At 42.7% G+C, this 21,862-nt stretch overlaps 1 protein-coding gene and 1 long non-coding RNA gene across 2 annotated transcripts in view; both read left to right on the top strand.

Annotated features, from left to right (window-relative positions):
• Window positions 1-1,546: 1,546 nt before the first annotated feature.
• Window positions 1,547-4,152, top strand: LOC130540148 (uncharacterized). The gene is made up of 2 exons (XR_008954317.1): window positions 1,547-1,687; window positions 2,983-4,152. It is a non-coding gene; the product is annotated as an uncharacterized LOC130540148 (long non-coding RNA).
• Window positions 4,153-10,930: 6,778 nt separating this feature from the next.
• Window positions 10,931-21,862, top strand: part of dph6 (diphthamine biosynthesis 6) — a 44,556-nt gene continuing 33,624 nt past the window's right edge. Inside the window, 3 exon segments of the mRNA XM_057058125.1 lie at window positions 10,931-11,092; window positions 11,413-11,504; window positions 12,112-12,296. Of these exon segments, the coding sequence (XP_056914105.1) occupies window positions 11,070-11,092; window positions 11,413-11,504; window positions 12,112-12,296 (300 nt within the window). The 5' untranslated portion in view covers window positions 10,931-11,069.

Genomic DNA, 21,862 nt, shown 5'->3' with positions numbered 1-21,862 from the left:
CACATTCAGAGGAATTATGGTTTAGGACTATTACTGAAGGGTGTCCTTAATGTCATGACGGCTTTGACCTAAAACGAGTTCTGGCTGGTGAACCGAGCAGGGCCGTGTCTGCTCATGTTATGCGGCATTAAGACGGAATTCTTGTTCCTTTTCATCACCCACGATTTGTTATTTTCTTGGAGCAATTATTAATCTCCAAAATGCTAGGCCGAGGTCAAGGAACAGGTAGCAGGTAGCAGAGTTTAAAAAGTGAGTGAACATTTCACCAGTATTCATTATTGTATTGCAATGGTAGCAATAACATTAACTGGTCTGTCTAATGAGGTGAGACAAAATGAATCCAAGTCACTATACACAACATTCCCAAGGATGTTCCTTTGCTTTCTGTTTTTGTAATAAATGCATTAATTATTTCTTTACAGCCTCTCATATCCAACATATATCCTTATTTTATCTTCACATGCCTCAATTGTTATTTATTTGTTATCCGTAGAAGGTTTTTTTTTTGGCCTTGCCAAATAAATGTCAGAAGTATTATTATGGAAGTAGTAATCAATTAAAAATATATTCATATTAAAAGGTACAATTTTAACTGCAATTCAGTAACATGGAATCAAAATAAAGGCAATCTATTTGAGACGCTATCTACCATATACATCCAACAGCCAAACACACACACTCTGCATATATTAATACCAGAATCAGTACTGGGTGGAATGAAGACAGCAGTTAGGTTACACCTCAATTAACCTGACATTTTCCACTTGAGAGACTTCTCATCTAAATCGCAATGTCAACATTTACCAATTACACTTTCAATTTCCAAAACAGCACCTTTGTAAAAGCGTAAATCTCCAGCTGCAGAGCTCCTGGCTTTTGTGTTTCCCTTAGTCTAATTGTCCCACGTCCCTGCATCGTAAATCTTTCAGGGACCAGGCAAAGATGGCTGGTGTGGGGCTGGACAAGGATGTCTCAGCTCTGTTTATGCTGAGAGGATGTCCAGATACTGATCGGGGACCCAAATGTGAGCAGGCAGGGGCGTCTCGCCTTCGCAGCCCTGCTCTTTATGTCAGGAACTGCACCATATTTGGCATTTCTTTGGTTTTAATGGTTTCCTTCCACACCCTAAGTAGAATTGGGTTTTCGTATAATGTGCTCTCCCAATTTCATTGTGTTTCGAGCTCTATTGTAACTGCTGCTTGCAGCTAACAATGTGATCTGTTTCCTGAGCCCATGCACTGGATGCACTGCGTCGCAGCACGGTAGACATAACACATGACTGCATTGTAGACAAAAACAATGGCATCAAAGACCGACCAAACATTTAAAACCATTCTCTGATGACAGGCAAGGCCTTTTTTTATTCCTATTATTATTATTGTTGCAAGTAGCACTATTAATCCTGTGTTTTATTTCTTTACGGCTTAACCCAGGGAGATGGCCAGCTCTGGAAAAACAACATGGAAAAGGCTTCTCACAATCAAATATCCTGCCTTAAGTGTTTTCAGGGCGTTTGTGTAAATAGGGCTCAGTGTGTGCGGCGGCAGAATGATTTCCTGTTACAAGCGCAGCGGTTTGCTGATGAGCGTCAGGAGGGACACAGCAGGAACCACGTAATGCAGGCACGGTAGCAACATGGAGGGAACGGCTGGGTATCATTAGAAGTGCGCGACGGTTCCATGTGGTGGTAATTATGTTTTCTGTGATGCTTTTCGCCACGTGTCATTTTCTGAAATATCATATTTTATTCATACAAGACTTTGCAGGTTTCCTCCTGGTTGGTTTCCATGTTACTAATCCACCAGAGCCTCTGAGGTGGACAGTCATATTACCTTTAATGTGATCATTATTGCAGCAAACCAAAGACAGTCGGCTGTATGAGACAGAAGGACAAGTGTGAGGATTTAATGACTAATCTGCACGTCTGTTATTGTTACTATAAATCATCAAAGAGGCCAGAAAGACGTATAAGCGACTGTAACAATTTCATTAAATCTAATTAAATTGAATTGGCAATAAAAGTCATCATTTCCATGCTTTTTCATACTTGCAGATTAAATATGAGCCGTGCCGGATCTGCTCGGTGTTAAACACATATAGAGCGTACAGTATTACAGAGTTAATGGGACAGATAATTGACAGTGAGCCATAGGAGGTTAATAATAAATGCCTAATTGACTGCTATTAATTTGCCAGACTCAAAAGCATTGTCTAAAATTCAAGTTCGCACAGGAAGCAATCCCAGCGATGTTCCTTTAATATAATCGACATATTTAATAGGGACAGTGAAGCAACACATCCGGCAGCAAGAGTCAAAGGAAACAGATTAGGATGTAAGAGTAGAGATACTGGTGAATTTATGAAGAAATCACTGGATTCCATCCTCCCGATTAGCACCGACAAGCTTTCACGTGCGCTGTAAATTGTCAAAATGGAGGCGGTGTTTACTTTTTTATTTCAAATATAAAATGTAAAGTCTGCATTCTAGTGTTTCGCAGTAAATCCGATCGGCACGAGTTTAAATGTAAAACAGAGTTTGACTGTTTATATCGAGCTCAAACATTATTTCAGAGCTGCTTCGCTTTGTTTTTCCAATGTGCAGGATGAAAGGGGTTTTATTTGATCCCCATAAATACCAAACCTTTCTCTATTGAAAGCATTCCTTTTCATTGGCTTTCGAGACTCTTGTTACTCTGGGTTATCTGTGGTGCCGTGGAAAGTACACTGGGAAGCTCTCAAAGCCGTCCTGCATGAGGAATGTTTCCCACTGCTCTATAAATTTGTCTATCAGCATCCAGGAAGTGACAGTTTATTTTTTCTGACGCCACCAGACAGAATACGGCAGAGCCGGCTCCTCGGGGTGTGTACTGTTAACGTGACGGGTCAGCTACTGTCCCGGGGCCTCCTGCGTCTGTCCAGACTTCTGAAAGACCTCCACTGTTTACACGTATCTGTTTCACCTTTTTCCTCCTAAACAATCAGAGTGCAAGTCAAGAGGAAACCCATCCTGTGAGACTTCGACACACACATTCCAGCCGTGCAGAGCCATCAGCTGAAGGACATCAGTTAAACATCAAATGCCCACCTTTCATTCTTTGTTTCGTAAACAGCATCATCTGTACCTTTGAGAAAACCAACATGTTGCTATTATTACACTATTATTATTGAAGTATAATAATTCCTGTGCATATAAAAAAGCTCCAATTGTCTCCCTTCCTCTTTCCCTTTGGCTGGAACTGGTCATTGGAGGCACCTCAGCGTCTCATGATCTGAATGGATGTAAATAGTTTGGAAGTTTGGCGAGGTGCCATGCATCACTCGCGGGATTTAAGCAGTTCGAGAGCAGACTGATAGATGATTCCGCAGCTGCAGATATGCGGCAGGACGGAGAAGGGGAGGTGTTGGAGGGTTGAGAATATTAATCATAGCAATTATTGAAAGTGTTTTTTCGCTGACATCATGGCGCAGACCCATATATCAGCCAGCAGCAGCGCACTTATGACTTAGCGACGCAGCCTGAGTGGAGGACGTTGAGCAGTAAAAATTAGCAAGTTAGGCCAAGTGAAAAATGAAGCCATCAGACGGTCATAAGCAGGCGGCATTTGTTATTCCGAGGAAACCCTCTCAGCAACTTGACCCCGCTGGTATTACCTGAGCCGTGTTGTCCATGCCGTTGTTGTCTTTCCAGTAAAATAAACTGCCCAACAGAATTACACCCATTGTGTTTGTCCGGAGCCACTAGGAAATGAGAGTGTTAAAAAACAACAACAACTGAGTGGATATTGCATATCCGCAGGAACTGATGTCAAACCAGAAGTGGACGATTTGATAAGGTCAAAGATTTGCACACAAGTCATCTGCTGACGGGCCCGTCCTGCTGCAGCAAAGCACTTGAGACTGAGTTCGGAGCCGCATGAGACTTCCTCCAGTAGAAAGCAACAGCTGAGAATCCCACAGCCTTAGGTGGAATCATTTTGACAAATTGAAATTAATGGAATGTTCTCTTATGCGGAGACTGTTGGTGAAACGCTCCATCATGTTCCATACGGGATCGTTTCTCTTGCATGTGTCGTGTGTTTTCCCCTTTAGTTTATTTTGTCTCCTAGCTTTTAAGCGTAAATAAAAGTCACTTTTGGTGTCTGTTCATCTTCAGATGTTGAGGAATAGCAATAATACAAACACAATGCTCGGGAAAACAACAGGTTTGAACCCCACAGTTCCTTTTTTTAAGTTTCCTCCTTAGTCTCTGAGAGACATGCATACTTCTATTTTCGTGACACTTATTTATACACTGTTCTGTTCCTTCGTCATACGTCAGCCGTGCATCACTCCTTCCCTCCGTGAATTAAAGATTCTGTAAACACTGCAGCCTCTCCCTCTTTGGAAAATCTGAGGAACATCAGAAGGGTCCCTGGGTCTCTTGTGTCTCTCTGGCATCAGCTCCTCTGGGCAACCTTCCATTTGGCTGGGAGTCTGCTGCCCTAACCCTGACCCTTCCGCAGGATGGGTTAGCCAAGGGCCACGCACAGGCTGAGGGTGGGTGTGGTGGCCAGGGTCAGGATGGGGGGGGGGGGGGGGAACGGCGGCAGCGGCGGCGGGTGTGGGGGCAGCTGTTCAACAGAACTGAGGAAGGCCCATCAGGATGTGTCTTTTATAGCTGGCTGGTACTTGAAGGCATCAAACCCTACTCACAGAGATGAGAGGCGTGGAGCCCTTCAAGCAGATGAATCCTGTGAGAGTGGAAATGATGGGGCTGTAGTTTTTTTAAAAAGGTCAGGACGAGGTTAGTTGAGGGTCAGGGACTCCGTAAACCTTCCTTTTGAGTCTGTTAACTGCTTCAAACAGTGCTTCTCAACATGTGCTAAAGCCTGGAAGACTTGCCCATATTTATTCCCCTGTCAATTTTGGTGGCTGTATCCAATTACCTTAGCTTAACATAAGATGAAGAGTGGAAAAACCAAGACGAAGATAAACTTTTTAGATCATTTGCTCTGAAATTCTTAAATAAAGTAATTCTACAGTTTCAACAAAACAAAAGGCATATTTGGTGTTTTTAGTCACAGGTGAAAAGTCTGGATATGATATCACAGCATATAAGACATATGTTAAAGCTTTTTACAGCAGCAATACTTGAAAAATGAAAAATCATGTTTAGAATTACTAGCCTCCGGATGACCCTATTCTACTGACACATCCAACTCCTCCTCAACCCTCAAGCCCATAACCTTTGCTCCCCAACACCATCTTGACCCTTGTTTCATTTCCATTACAACCCTCCTGTGGGGACTTGAACTTGTTGCCCCGTCTGAAACGGGTCGACAGCTCACTAAATCATCCCCTTTTAGTGGTGCTGCCCCCTTTTTCTATACACTTTAATCACCAGACTCCAGTAACTAGGAATATTGGGCCGGGTGTATGGAATTCACCCCATAAAATAAGGCTAGAGGCCACTGATGTGCTTCTTATGGCAGAATCACTGTGGAAATTCAAGGAGGAGGAGATGGGGCTCACTCTAGAAATGGGACAATCCATAGCTCAAGATCAACAGGTTCTACACCGTAAACTTGAGGCTGCCTCCTATCTTGCCGACAGTTTCTCATCTGGTAATGCCGGTGTCAGTGTTGGTAGGAGGCCTTGGTTCTTGTTGATTATTTATGGCTTGTCTGAGGACGATCTGAGGATATGCTTCCAAAAGTTCTGGCACACCTTTAAATTGGTTAACCCTCTGTAAGCATTATGTTGCTGTGCAAAGAAAAAGTTTTTGTCTTAAGATATCTTAAAATATGTCCTCTCGTAAGGTTCCCTGGTTGTCATTGATATACATGATGCCTTCACTGGTCAGTCCCTTTTTTTTGCACCCGTGCAATTCAACAGTTCATCTCAAAGCCTGCATCAATCCTAATCCTCCCTAAGGAAGCCCACTTTGTGTAGCAGCATGGAATTTCAAGGTGGTGTTGACATTGGACAGTGTGCTGGACAAATATCTCCAACTCCAACAAAAAAAAAAAAACACAAGACAAATGGCAGACCGAAGCTCTCTGTGCTCTGGCAGGGAGTTTGCTGGTCTGGCTGAACTGGGGCCAGCCATTCAGTACAGGTGACGTTTTTCCGCGGGGAAAAAGAAGGAAAGCTAACCATTGAGGGTGGTGGACGGATGGAAGGTGAGGGTACAGACTAAAACAAGGATAAGCGGATGAAACAAATGAAAGGAAATAGGCTGCAGAACTATGATAATTGAGGTTCGGCTCTGTACTAAAAATACTGCATTAATATTCTGCTACTGTGGCCTTCAAGTCCTTCAGCTGCGAAGGTGAAATAAAGCGTTATTTTGGACAAACTAGCAAGTCCAACTGTGTGGTGTTTTTGATTAGGGGTGAATGTTACATAATTTCAGAGGTGAAATCACACCCGCACACAGACGGGGCCCTGTGACCGTGACAGGCCTTCTCCCTACACGTAACACATTACCACACACGCGCGCACAACAATAACACAGACACCACACGTCCTTCGGAGATATAAGGCCCGTTCTGACGACCGCCAAGTTTACTTGGCACTGGTCAGTCTGGGGCGATCCAAGAAAAGCAACGCGGACCCACAAGAGGGCTGGGGCTTTTGTGTTTGTGGAGTGTCACACTTCATCATGGGGGAAACCTGTAACAGGCCCAAAAAGGCCTTTGAAGCCAAGGGAGGGGTGTGTGGGAATCGCCTCTGTGGCTACCTCTGATGTCAACTCCAATATTGGGATTGTGGGCTATTTCCTGGATTAGGATTGTGTTTGTCAGCTGAGAGGGAAACCATCCCTGGATTGTATATCAGAGCGCAGACAAACTAATCACAGCATCCCTCTAGATCATTTACAGGTTAGAAAGTATTTTCACTAACATTAGTCACTGTTTTGCAGAGCCTGGTTACAATATTTATTCACCAAATCAACAAGTACTTTAATGAGTGAAGGAAAAAAAACAGTCATCATATATTCAAGCATGCTGGGTAATATGTATTTCTCTCTAAATATGAGATTAATGGTCCAGTTGGAGGAATTATTGGTAATTTTTGGAAGCAAGACAGTTGACTGCAGTTTCAGTAGCTGGCATTAACCCTTTTATTACTTGAAAAGGCTGGCATTCTTTGATGGACCACAGCCTTTTTGCTGGAGCGTCGCAAGGCTCAGCCACTGAAACCACAACATGAGCCGAGCACGCCGTGGGGAATTCCTAATCAAGGAGAAATATTTGGGAAATTACACATGTACTTAAAGACTTGGTTGATTTTTATTTGTTTTGGAATGGGGGTTTTCTTTGCCTGCAGTGTTAGATTAGTTGATTATTTATCTTAAAAATCCTGATTTCATACTCACTTAAGAATGTTATGCATGTTTTATATCTCCAGATGTTAAATTGTATGGTTTTAAGCTAAATTTAAGTCAGCTGACAAGTGATATATATATAATATACATTCACAGTCCATTTGGCATCCTTGAATATGTGTTCTTGCTCTAGAGTCAGGAGGATTATATTTTACATGAACTGGTAATGTTAAAGCTGATCATAGTCCCCAGTGGCTGAATGATATCTTTTTCATCTATCTCAGGAGCAAAATCATGTTGAGATCACCAGTTTTTAGTGAGAGGTTTTAATGTTTGTAGTAAAGAACTCTCATCAACACTTTTTGTGTAATGGCTTGATCTTTATTACATGCATTGACATTTTTTTGTTCACGTAACTGTTTGCTTTTCCTCGCCTATACAGAGTGACATCGGTTCCAACCTGTAGGTGGTGTTCACAGATAAACTAACTACCATACAAGGACTGATTAAAAGTATACTCTTTCTTTGCATTTACATCTTATACAGAATTGAGATCCATAAATGTGTAACATCTCTTCCGTACCTTAGCACACCAGCATTGCCATTTTCAGAAGGTACAGATGCTAACTGTGCATAAATCAGGTCTTAATCGATCCTGTAAAGTATCTTGATAGTGTTTTATTCCTGGGTCTAGGCCTTATTGCCCAAAATGAACAGGGACATTCATCAAATGCAATTCAAACCCTTGGCTGGGTTCGGGATGCTGGGTAGGCAGATTAAATGCAAATACAAGTAGCGCTGAAAATAATCTCAAAAGGCTGATCAAAGATTATTTTAAAGGCCAAGTTGTGATTATCCGGGGGGAAAAATGATCTCAGGGCTTTCACAAAAGAGCAGCAGCTGATGAGGGGAACCAATTTCCTTTAATTCGAATGCGTTTGGGTGTTTAAAAGCAAATGGGATGATGCTGAAAAGCCAGATTCTCTTTGGGGGATTTAGAAAGAAAAAAATAAAACCCTCAATTACTGTTTGCAGGGCTGGGGCTGTTGTTAAAGACGGTGCCATGATCAAACACAATTTGGATCAAACCACGACTTTATTTCACATTCTCTCACATTTACAATCAAGGACCGATTAGCCTCAGACATTAACGAGCCCACTAATCCATTTGGGCCCCTCGTGATAACGGTTAATTGTCTGTAAAAATGTGTACAGATCCCCGTTTGGGTTGTTTACTAACTGATTTGGATGTGGTTAGACCCTAAAGAGGTATCATTATGTTGATAGTTCTTTGGAAAATGAGCCCCTGATGGAGGCAACACCAGAGAGGAAATAAAGTTAAGGATCCACAGGACTGTCTTCAATCATTTCCCACAAACGTATCACTTCGCTGAGATAACATTTGGCTGTCATCAGCCCTCATCAAACTTCACCTATAATTAACTTGTCATTACATGTGTAGCTAGCTACACTATAGCTTCATTTATAGAGAGAAACTCTAGTAGATTCAGATGTTGATTCATACTGTGAGGTCCAGAAAAAAAGAACTGGAAGAAAAGATGCTTTAATTTGGCACTGCATCGTCTGCTTCATGTTTCTGGCTAGGACAAAACTTAAAACCAAATTAGTCGAAATCCAACTTGAGTTCTGCATTAAATCAGAGTAATAACACTGGTTTGAGCTGTGAAAGAACATTTTCTGTGATGTGACCAGTGTTCACTGAGAAAGGAAGAAATTACGACCACTAAAATAAAGCCTGCTGCTCAGCAAAAATGTCCTGTAATTAATGTTGAGCATCTCTTTAAATGATAATCCAAGATCCCTGCAGACAAGATTCCCGTTGCAACCACACAGTTCCTAAAAATTTAAACAGCGGCTTTGTTGTTGATCGTGACATGATCCAGCTAAATTCCTGCGCTGATAGCAAGAAAATTTATTGAGCATCATAAACATGCAGATTAATTGTGGAGATAAAGTTTTATTATTAAAAGAGTGTGTCACTGAGCAGTGTAGTACTTGGGTTGTCACATTGTTTAAGAGTCTACAAGCGTGGATGTGTGTTTGCGGTCTGGCCACTCAGCACGTAACCTTGGCCGCCCCGTTCTGACAATCAATTTACGGTCTTGTGATTTGAGGCCTTCGAGTTTCTCATCGCATCCAAAGTTTTCGTGTCCTTGTGTGGCAAAAATTAGTTTGTGTGTCCGTGTAAATCACCTGTCGTATCGTATGCACATGCTACTTTAAGAAAAGGCCAAGGGTGTCATTTCATTCCCGCCGCCATGCTTTATATTTATGCGTCTCATATTCCCATCTATTGGCTGTATCTGCGGCTGGCTATCCATCAACACCCTTTTTTTTCTTTTTTTTTTAATCCCTGCTGCATCAACAATAAGGACATAAACTGCTTTTTATGTCAGCAAAATGCAACCGCAAATAAATCCAGAGCCGCCCACCTCTTTATTTGTCTGGGTAATATTAAAATTGAAGTGACCCAGTTTAAATCAGTCTTATCCTGTCTGTCAAAACTTCAGTTGGAGTTAGTACACACATGGTGCTTTGTAAAGCATTAAAGGAATTTTTCTTTCAGTATTACTCATCCGAATCAAATGAAGTTTGTCCTTTCATGCTGAAGGGATTGTTTTCTGATTATCCTGCCCCACAGGGACTAAATATAACTATTACAACTGCAGTATACCTTAATAAATCATACTGCTTTCATGTTTACAGTACATAAATTATTTATAGTATCCACTTGGACAAATGAATCAAGCTATGCAACACATTGGTATGATTAAATACTGTTTATAAAGCAAAAGGAAAACACACCAGAGACCAAGTTTTTGGGAAATGTGCTCTCAAACACCAAGTAACACATTTTTGTAGTGGAGATTATGCCTTATATAAAATTACATTGAATAGTATATTACCCATTCAAAAGCAGTTCTTGTTCTCAGTTTGTATACCCAGAGTATTCCACGATGCAAATGGTGTTTGTAGTGTGGTACATTTTATGTTCAGGATGAACATGACAAAAAACATCAACCAAAAAAAGCACTGGGATGAAAACATGTCTCACCCCATTTTGTACAGTCAAACAAAATCCATTGCCTTTAGCCTGCTTAGGGGTGGAAGGTGAGGGAAACACACACACAAAAAAGCCGTGCAATTACTATGTTCTGGCACAGCAACAGAGAGTAAAGAGCATCAAAGACTTTCCTCTGAGCAAACTGGGGCTCCCTCAGAGGAAAAAGTCAAACTGTGTGAATACCACTGCATGGACTTTGGGTTCTCTCCTGAGACACACAAGGCAATAGGTGTGTGCCAGCATCATTATTGCAGTTATTTGCACACCATACCCTTCAACGGGTAGTTTTTTCAACACAATTACCAAACAATGCAGAGTGCATCACCAGTACTTCGAATAATATTTTCAGTATATTTTATTGAAAATTGAAATCATGTCACACTTGTAATATTTTATTTCTTAAAACCAAAATTACAACGCAAACATCTAATATAAATAGCATTTAAATCCCAGAGAGGAAGAGCGAGATAGCGAGAGCGGGAGAGCATATCGGCTCTGATTTTCTATCAGGCATATTTTTGGACGACTTGCTATTTACCGTGGTCCTTTGACAACCCGGAAGTGTAGTGCTCTTACATGCGTACATGGAACCGGTTGCTAAGCACAGTGTCTAGTTGTGGACCATTATAGAGTACTGAACTGGTTCCCATTTGACTCTAGAGGAACATTAAGAAGATGAAAGTAGTCGCGTTGATAAGGTAATCGCGCTGATCTGTAGTATCCGTGTCACAGTTCACACATTGGCACAAACTCGAATGTTTTTCTTGGTAGCTACAAAAATCTATGATGCTGTGCTGTAGGAATACTAAAATAATCCACTGGATAAGGTATATGTCTGTCATTTTTCCTGTTTTACCTCAATACCTCAACAGTATTGTTAAAGATTATTTAATGTACAACTATCTACCTCTGCCTATTAGGATGACACCACTACATCTCCCTGATAATGCATAAGTCTGCTTTTTGAATGAACAAGTCATGTTTATTTACCTTGCCTGTTTCTCCCGTTGTCTTTTAGTGGCGGCAAAGACAGCTGCTACAACATGATGCAGTGTGTGGCTGCTGGTCACCAGATTGTAGCACTGGCTAATCTCCGTCCTGCAAACACAGGTGAGGAAAAGGTACTGCTGGGCTTTTTATGATCTACGACTGACACTAGCCCCAATGTGGGCCAGCCACCTGCACTTCTGCTGAACAATGAATTAAGAACTTTTTCTCTGTGGCAATTTACTTTACATGCCTTTCACATAACTGAAAAATTCCCCAATAAAATGCCACCATGTACAGTGGGATTAAACTCCTGCTCATGTTTGGCTTTTTGAGTTTAGCATTGAAGCTCAGCAGTTTGCCTGAACTTCAAAAAATCAGTTTGCAATTATTTCAGTTTGACAAAAATTTGGTGCAAAATAAAACCCATCCACAAAATATATTGGAAATATATTCTATAATTATTTTGATTACACATTTCTATTGCTCTGTCCTTCATTACAGCTGGAAATTAAAACATTTAAACATTAATATGCTGTTCCAATTTTATATATAAATCAATATAGACATGGTAAAATTGAAAGTATAAAATTACTGCTATTTTAATATTATTATTCATTTATTTTTACATTAAGCATGGTTTTCTTTGTGCTTTTGAAATCAAGGTTTTCCAGACCTGCCGATTGTTTCTATTATATCTAGTTTTTTCATCTCGTCCTTCATGTTACAGATGAGTTGGACAGCTACATGTACCAAACAGTGGGCCACCAGGCCATAGATCTGTATGCTGAAGCTATGGATCTGCCCTTATACAGACGTATTATCCAGGGCTCCAGCCTAGACACCAGCAAGAATTACACTAAAACAGATGGCGATGAGGTGGAAGACCTGTATGACCTCCTGCACCTTGTCAAGGTATGTGTGCTGTAAGGTTTACATAGTCGCATAAGAATAATATCTGCTTGCCATTGTTTTACTGAATGTTATTGTTGCACAGACATTACACCATGGTAAAAAAGAGATTCAATCTTATTCTGGATAGAATTACAATACACCGTAACTATGTAAACTCCCTGTTGCAGTGCTTCATTGTGTGTTTACGCTCAAGCAGTCATCATTTTGACTCTGTGCCGCCACTGACATATGCTTGAGTGCTTTTTACTCAGCGCTGCTAAACTTTTTATCCCAGCAAGGGTTCATGACATAGGTCAGACCCTTGAGAATTTTGCAGCTCATTCTACGCAGATTCTGAGTTACTTCGTTTCCCATCAGAACCGGTTCGAGAGATTCTGCTTGTCTGCCTTCATCTGGCCCAGCGAGAGGTCCTCAAAGATGATTGCAAAGCGCAGCCAAGCTGCTCAGGAAATTAAAAAGCTATGTTAGTGCTTTTAGTCTGTCAAATTGAGTGTGTCTCGATTTCACTTTCAAAGCGGCGTGTGTTTTCTCTTTTATCTCACTCTGGGAAATTGTGTGTCCATTCTACCAGTTTATGAATGTTTGATGTGTGAAGTTAAAGTGAGGTGCCCTTCAACAACTGGCTTCACAGGCATTTTTTTTCTCCTTACACACGTGACAGAATATCAAATGCAAAAATTAATCACCAAATTAATATTTAATCAAACACCACTTTAGTCAGGATGTTGAGAAAATATTCATTCGATGCCAAATTATGTATGAGACCTTGGTGGTCTGATGTGGTGCAGGGTGGCTGACTGACAGGTCCGAGACAACTGCACGCGTGTTTAACACACCGCTGCCACCGGCTGCTTACCTGACCGCCTGCAGCCATGAGGAAACTACCTGGACACACATCAATGGCAACAGTGTCCCGCCCTGCTGTCAGTACAAACAGTGTGGGATTGATTCTCTGTAATGCTTTTTTTTTTTTACCCCTCTGCTCCCCCCTTGCACACAAACTCTCATTTTAGCTTGCAGCATCAAAATTTAAGAGCCTCTTATGGGATGGAGGATAGGAGTTTGTTGTTGAGTTGGCTGGACGTGGTGTAAATGGAAAGAGGGAGAGAGAGTGAGTGTGCTTCGACTCGTCTCGGATTTTCCTGTAGGTCTGTGTGGAGACATGTTCATCCAGAGCTGAGGGCTGCTCCAGGGCCCCTGCGTGTCCGCACACCGGCTGTGTGGCAAGAGCCAGTCAGCCCGCCTCAGGGCATTATGCACCCTCTGTCTGACTTTCTTTGTCGTCTTCTGTGGAAGGAGCAGGGTTTGCATGCCAAAGCTCATGCTCATGAGTATCTCCTGAATGTCCTCACAAAGCCAAATTTCTAATCAGTGTTAACAGTGAAATAGTGAGTATCTCTTTGGCAAGTGATGAAATGTACAACTCTGCCCCTGGTCATGTTCCTAATTGCAAAGGGCTGCAAGTTTTTCTTTTTTGAGGGCTTCTCTGGTCCGACCTCATCAGTCAGTCTCCCGTGGGGCCTTCGCGGCCAGCAGATCTGAAACTCTGAGACTGGTTTCCCCCTCTCGTCGTCATCAACAGACCTGCACCATAAACAACAGGCTTCCTCTCTCTCTTAATGAAATATGTCAACCATTAGAGTCAAAGCTCTGTCGTTGCTTTTTTCTTTCTGTAGCATTCCCATTTTACACATCAGCACATGGTGAATGGTCGTAGACTCCTGAACTTTTGAAACACGCGGTTAAGTCTGAGCATTTGACAGCCATGAATTGTGGTTTCAGTTATATAGCTAACTTTTACGCTTGGTTTAGTAGGATTTTACTATGTAATAAAGTGTGTGGTGTTGTTGAGTGGTTAAGGAAATGAAAGAGCAAGCAATAACACCCCCCCCCCAAAAAAAAGAAAGCATTTGATAATGAGCCGTTAAACCACTCTTACTGAAAAAGAACAGGTTTTGCATTTTTTAAAAACCTGTTCTGTTTGTAAAGTGTGATATTTTGAAAGATTCTTCCTAGCAGTTTGAATTAATTAGAACTTACAAGATTATTTTTGGCGAATGACACACGAGCTAAGATGAAAGAATTTTCTTCTCACTTTGGAAGTTGATGTATTTTCGTCTCTCCTCTCTCTTGTGCAGAGCCGGCTCCAGCTCTGTAGCGTGAGCCAACAGTGCCATCTACGGATCACTCTCAGAAGCTGACAGACTGGAGAGGCTCTCCAGTATTTGGCCTCTAGAAAAACGTTTGGAGCCATTCAAAAGCCTCAAAGAAAGAGATCATATTCTTCAGAAGCATTGTTGATAGGGTGCGGGGGGGTCGGGGGGGCTGAGGGGGAAGACCCAATTATAAGAAAGAAAAAAATGAGCCTTCCTTCCTCTGGCAGTGGTGATAGTGGCAGGATGACAATGCGAGCCTATCATTGGCTCCTTTGCTCTCATCACTGGCTGCGATTCTTTGAAGTCTGAAACCTGATAGATTTGCAAGCCGCTGCGTTCTCCATTCGATCCTGCTCGTTGCTGATCTTTGAACCCGCTCTCCGAGGCAGAGGAATAACAGTTTTGTCAACAGCAGGAAGGGGGATTTTATACTTATGGACATCTGACGCCATAAATGTGCGTTTCCATACGGCTGATGACATGCTTTGGTCCTCTGCCGGCTAGAATGCGCGTACATGAATCAAACGTCTTTGTTTGAGTTGTTGTTGGCAATCCTCGGGCTACTTTGCGTAAATGTTCTCGTTTGGGTAGATTCTGTGGAAGCTGGGTCTTCACTCATGTGTCTGGACTTCATGTGTGCGGTTTGTCTGCTCTCCTGTGCTGTGATCTACTCTGATGTGTGATACAGATCAGCAGTGTCAGTCACCCGCGGCTGTAATGGCAGTTCCCCCAAAGGCCCGCAAAACCCCTCATATTAGTCATATCACATCCCTCAAGTCCTTTATCCTTCTCTCTGTGCTCTGTGACCTGACACAGTGGCTCTTTATGCCCCGTGACCCTGCTTGTGTGCGCGCGCCCGTGCACATTTGTGCGTTCAAGGTCAGGTCAAATCAGGCCTCTATTACAAGATAACGCGCCTATCTCTGTTCTCCACACTCACCTCTGCCTCTCGTTTTCGTTTTCGCCCCGCTTTACTTCTTTGAACTGTAAGGCGAAATCAGCACGCCAATCTGATCTGCAACTTTTTTTGTTTGGCGCATTAGAATTTAAGGATGGAAACCTTCCGACCACACGGACATTTTTTTTAAACTAACCACCTCTCTGCCAGTGAGGTTGGGTAGCTTCATGGAGCCATGGCTGATATTTGAGAAGGTGGTGACTCTGTTGCTGCATCTCTTCTACCTTTGAACTGATGAATGAAGACAAAGACATTTAGGCTCTCAGGCTCATTAGAGTGATGAGGAACAATAGACGATATCTGTGCTTCTGTGCAGTTCTTCCCATCAGCTCTAATTAGCCACTGTGTGACATCTCTGTCATATGCAGGCCCAACCGTGGGAATGATGGAAATGTTACATTCAAATCTAATTTCCTGTCCTGTAATGCATTTGACTTTTCAGAGACCTAAACCGCTTCCGAGTATTTTAATTTTACGTTGTATTTTTTTTTTAAGCAATACGGTTCCTGAAATCTCTTAGCCAGCCAACCCAGTGAACCAGGACTTGGGCTCTGGGACCTCCTGCTGCAAAGGTTAATGGATGATGGATGGTTTGCCTGAGACCTTTATTGTAAATTTGTTATCTAAAAGCACATTTTTTTTCATTGAAGTATCCCTTCTGCTGAAACTCATTCCCCAAATTCACTTTCTTTTGACCTTTATCAGACACACACTCCTCCCTCATCCTCCGTCTTTACCGCTTGTCTATTATTGACAACTATGGGGGCCCCTCTGAGACCACAGTACCCCCACGTGTCTGAATGTACTTTTTTCATTCTTCATCCTTCCACCTTCCCTTCTTGTCCACCTTGGTCTCGGTTGTGTTGTTGTCGCGCTTTCATCCGGAGCCTTCAGAAGCCTAGCACGAGCGCCCTGACGGAGGTGTATCCTGCTGTGAGGAAAGCAGGGAGAAGAGCGAAAAGATGGGAGGGGAGGAAGATGAGGAGGAGGAGGAGGAGGAGGAGGGCAGATGGTGGCAAGCAGGGAGGCGGAGGGATCTCCTGTTGAACCAGTAGCTGGTATTGATTAGAGAGCCAAGGTGTTGTGAGACAACTCTGTGAGGACGGTTGTGAGCTGCGAAGGGAGGGGAGAGGTGGTCGGAATCAAACACACAGCCCTTCTCTGATTACTGGTGCGTGCAGCATTAGATGGTCATCGGGGGCTCAACAGGAAAATGGATTTCTTTAAAAAGCTGCCTAATACATAAATCATGACCTCTGGGGTCACAGCAAGGGTTTAGTGAGATCAGATCAATAACAAAGCTAATTTGAGCTTGTTGGAGCCGGTTTGTTGTACAGAGAAACCTCAAAATTGGATAATTAGGAATTAGCTCATAAGTGGTGGAAAATAACTTGTACCGAGTACAAGTATCATCACACGGCAGCATTGAAACACCTGTCTCTGCCCAGTGAATGCTGTGCAATGCCCATTGTTATCTTTTCCTTTGGTCTGCGAATGCTTGTATGTATTTTGTCGGCAACACGATGGTGGTGGAGTAGAGATTGTGGGCTTGTTTTGCACTAGGAAGGATAGCATTAACACTCTGATAATGGCACTGTGCATTGTTCAGCAGGCCATGTGGAAGTGGTGGGACAGGATCTATTAGATGCAGGCCCATTTCCCTCCAACTGACGCTAACAGTCCCCACAAACATTAGATAAAGAGCCTTGCCCCAAGCCTTTGTAATTTGTTTGTATTTTTCTGCCTAATGTACTTTACTCAATCTTGTTTAGCGATGATGGAAGCTGATAGCCTTATCTTGCCTCGCCAAGGGCATGAGCCTCTACCAATGCTTGGTTAAATATTGTTCCAGTGAAGAATGCGTGTATTTATGGTTGTTTTTTTTCTTCTGATGTTTTATTTTGATGCAGGATAAATATCTAATTGTAAATGCAACTGGTTATTTGCATGTGCTATATGGAATAATACGCTCTCTGTGTTCTAAATACACCATAACAGAAAACCTGTGACTATAATTTCGCATTTGTTTGATTGTCCATATTAAAAAGTAAGTGAAAAATGGATCCTTTCGAAAGCCTAGCTGTCTGAATAAGGCTTCTCAGTCTTACTTGCATGCTTTCTTGCTTTTTTTCGGAAACATTTCAGATGTTTTGCTACTATAGCTGCTTTGTTTTTATCAGCACAGTTACATCTTTAATGTCAATTATACAATTAAATTAAGCAATAGTCAGCAAATAAGCTAATTCCTCTATTTTATTTGCAACCATTCATTTGTGCTTTACAGCTTTGTGTGCAGTTGCAAAGAACAAGTCCGTCACACACGCAAAGGGCTTCGCAGAGAAGGTCTGATGTGGAATAAAAACCATTAAACTCATAAATGGGAGCTGCGCGTCAGTTCCAGCGCTGGCTGAGACAGCTTAGCCAAGTCTTTTAACTCCTCACCATTCATCTACTCCAAAATGAAGAGGGTTTTTATGCTTTGTTTTGCTTTGTGAGCTGTTCCCTTGTAGAAATATTTGTGGCAGGCCCCATCACCTCCTGCAGCTAAAGTCATAATCAGTCATAGAAAAAACACCGTCTGGGGTCTGGAGAGTAGGTTAAGTCAGCGTCATTGCTATATTTTCCCCTGGTCTCTCTCTGGGGAGAGACGGGTTGGAAGTCGGTCAGAGATCGGTGAAGTGGTGGTGCATGATATCTAGAGGATGGGGGCCAGGATGCCAAGAGCCTGGAACCTGACCTCCGAAGAAAAAACACATTTACATTTTGCTGTGTGTGTGTAAGATGGAGAGACGGAGCTGTGAGATTTGTGTGTCCCCTTGATATTCTCTTGGAATAGTGGTTTGAAGAATTATCGGGGGGGTGTTTTGGGAGCTCATTTAAAAAGTTGATTGCCCGTGACCAAAAATAAAGATGACCATATATTTTCATGTTGAAAAAGCTATCAACATTTCAGATTTGGGAAGAGCTTTGGTTGGCTGAATTGCATGTATTCATGGAGAGCGATAAATGACCTTATGTCTCCCTGCTGTTTCTCCACATTTAGTTTTCCATCCTTGAAGATATGGAAAGCCTCCTTGTCCTCGACCCGCTGAAACCAGGGCTTTGTGCTTGCCTTGGCGAGGGCGATCTCCCTCCCTGCCTGAGGACTGGCCGTGCCTATGTTTATGTAACCATATATATCCGAAAGGAAACTTGTGAAATGTTAATCTCACTACGTTTTAACCCCGATGAGTTTCTACATTTTCCAGCTGTGCGGCGTGGCATATTTATGCTCGGGCTCAATCACTGAAAACAGCTCTGTCTTTGTAGATGAATCACTATGCGAGGCTAGTGTGCGTGCATGTGCGTGTGTTTTAACCGTACACCTGAACCCTAAACCTAACTCTAGCCGATAGAGCTGCTCTAATGTAGCATTGGATTATAACAGGTTGACCTTTTCCTACTTTTAATCCATTTCTTGGCAGGAATGTGCACAGCCTGACCCGTCACTTGTCACATTGCTGCGGGATGATAAGCACCTCTCACTCATCACACCGATGGCGCAATGTCCTGTGTCACTTCCTTTGTTGACTGCTCGTACCGTCGTTGTCCCAGCAGAGGCGAAACCGTCTTCCTCTTCCACACTTCCCTCCCCATTCTTCTCCCCTGACCTGCATCGCTGGACCAAGAGTTGGTGGTTGATATTCTGACGCTCAGCACGGTTGAGTCATCACTGGGAGCCATCCACCAGCACAAAGGAAGAGTTTGTCTCTCAACAGTTCCTCCAGACAGAGCCACCTATTGAGTTAAGGATATGGCTTGGAAGCATTTTAAACGAGGTTTTGGGTGGTTTTGCAGACATGGTCCTAAACCTGCACGTCCACTGTTGCAGCAGTTGAATGTGCTCTGCCCCACCGTGCGCAGTGGGCGCGGCATAAATGTGCCAGAAACTGTATCCTGTAGCCTCTGCAAACTTCTGCCATAACCAGGCTCTCTTTGATGAAGTCACCTTGGAGGATGTCTGCGCTGAATGGTAATGAGAAAACTGATTTAAGACAAAGAGCCAGTGTCTCCTCCCACTAAGCTCACATCCCGCTTCCTGTCAGTTTGGCATGTCTGAGTTGTCAGGACAGCGCAACACGCCCCAGGACTCTGTCCACATTACATTAAACAGAATCACTTGACCCTCGCTGGCCCCCATCCCCTGCACTACATCTACTCCAGCTTTCTACAACATCGTCCAAGGCCCCCCTTTTTGTGTTCCTACCATGTAGGGGACGAGGGGAGAACAATCCCATTACGCTGCAAGAGGCCCAGCGCTGATCTAATGGAGAGAACATTAAAACCGTGTTGCATCGAGTCACTTACATGATGGATCCAGGAATAGAGATGAAGAGGGGCCACAGTGAGAAGAATCAGTGTTGAAGAGAGGGGGGAAGGGATAAGAAGCAATGGGGTGAGAGGTGCCGTTGATACGACGTTGTGGGTGTGGCAGCGCAAAGCTCGTGGTCGTACCCCTGTACCCTTGAGCAAGCTGTTATTGAAACCACTTTAATTAATTTTTGCACTCTGCCCTGGTTGCTTTCTCCATCTATCACACATAAACACACCACAAAGAGGAGGTGGTAGAATTAAAAAAAAGTGCGTAACCCCAACTTTGGTCACAGAGTTTAAACAAAAAAGAAAAGGCTGTTATGGAAATGAGTTTTTTTCCTCAAATCTGCCACCGCTAGCTTTAGCTTTTCAGAAGAGGCTGGGACAGACATGTCAGAAACCCACCATTTTGCAGAATGGAGCTTTGTATTGTTAAGGGTGTATAATTAAGACCTCATTGTGACAGCCATTGAGAAAGAGCTAATGAGGGTTCTGATGAATTCCATATGAATATAGAATTTTTAATATTTTATGGCTTTCTAATTGCCTTGGTTGCTGTTAATGGCTTTCAGTGTTGAATGGCCAGCCCGAGTGTTTGGCGGATGGAAGAGCCACATTCTCATGCTGAATTCTTTAGTCTATGATTGTCACAATTGTGTCTTTGATACGTATTGTGAGTAAAGGCCCTGTTGTGACTGTATAATACATTTGCAGCACTCCTTGCCACTTAAGATGAATGTCCACTGTCAGTCAAAAGTTTGGACACATTTCATTTAATGGTTTTTCTTTATTTTCCTGTCCATTTACATTGCAGATCCTTGCCAAAGGCAGCAAAACCACGACTGAACACATATGGAACTAAGTAGTCGTCAAAAACCCCTCTTGGCTTTCTCTCGATAAGCTTCATAAGGTTGTTTCCTGAAACAGTCTCGAAGGTTCCCAGAGATGCTGAGCACTTGTTGGTCCTTTCACTCTTTGTTCCTCTCTACCCAAACCATCTCAACGATGTAGACGTGTCTGCTCCTAGATCATGTTGCATTTATCTGGGCCCATCTAAGATGCTGGCCACTCGCAATTTCTGATCCTGGTGATATGGAAAAACAGAGCGGACTCTTGGTCCTCCTTTCAGGGGGCGGCCCTCATGTGACCTAGTTTTGTTGTAGCGCTTCAATGTGTCGGGGGCAACATTTAAAGTGTTTGTAATTTTTCGGACTAGTTTCTTAAAATAACGATGGACTCTCGTTTCTCTTTGCTTAGCCAGTTGGTTCTTGCCTCAATATGGTTACTAACAGTTGTCAAATAAGGCGTACCGAGCTGACTTCTGCAAATTAACCTTTACAAGGCACCCCAGTAAAATGAAAACCATTTCAGATGACTTCCACATTAACGTCATGGAGGGAGGGTGAAGGGTTGGCAAAGCTGTCATCAAACTTTGAGAAATCTAAAATCTAAAACATCTTCAGAGTTATGTGGCATTATAATATTATTCCTTGTCTTGTGTTCATATTTTCATATCTATAATGTTACAATGTAGAAAGTAGTCAAATTTAATGAGAAGGTGTGTCCAAACTGACTGGCAGCGTACATATAATTACAAAGTATATCACAGGCTACCTTGATACGGAGTTTAATAGCCGTATCGTTTCTTTGTGAAACATGTCTGCTGGCCTTAATCTCCCCCACAGCTGACATCTTAATAACTCAGCGCTCTACATCTTTTCCACCAGAGACATCCGGATGCTGGCGATGGATTAGTTTAATGAATTTGACAATTAGTAACAGAAGTTAATGACTGCGTGGGGCTAAGTACCCTGATGGACATGGCTGGGGGGACAGAGGGCTTCTATTGCTCTGGGCCATAGATCCTCATTAATTGCCTTTCTGCCTGCTGGAAAGGACAGGGTAAGCTAGGCTAGGCCTTTGTTTAGCCTGTCTATATATGGGCAGCTAGGGGGCTGCACTGTTGCACGTGCCACGTTCCCACTTGGGGCACGAGTTAATGCAAAGCCTCAAGTCCTGGATCAGGTGAAGCTTCTTTTAATGAGCTTGGGTCATTAAACATAAAAAAGGCAATACAGAGTCAAGGAAGGGAGCTCTTT

This window comes from Takifugu flavidus, chromosome 16 (genome assembly GCF_003711565.1).
Source record: "Takifugu flavidus isolate HTHZ2018 chromosome 16, ASM371156v2, whole genome shotgun sequence".
NCBI classification, from domain to species: domain Eukaryota; kingdom Metazoa; phylum Chordata; class Actinopteri; order Tetraodontiformes; family Tetraodontidae; genus Takifugu; species Takifugu flavidus.
The sequence above is the reverse complement of the archived record's forward strand: the minus strand, read 5'-3'. Positions and strand labels throughout refer to the sequence as shown.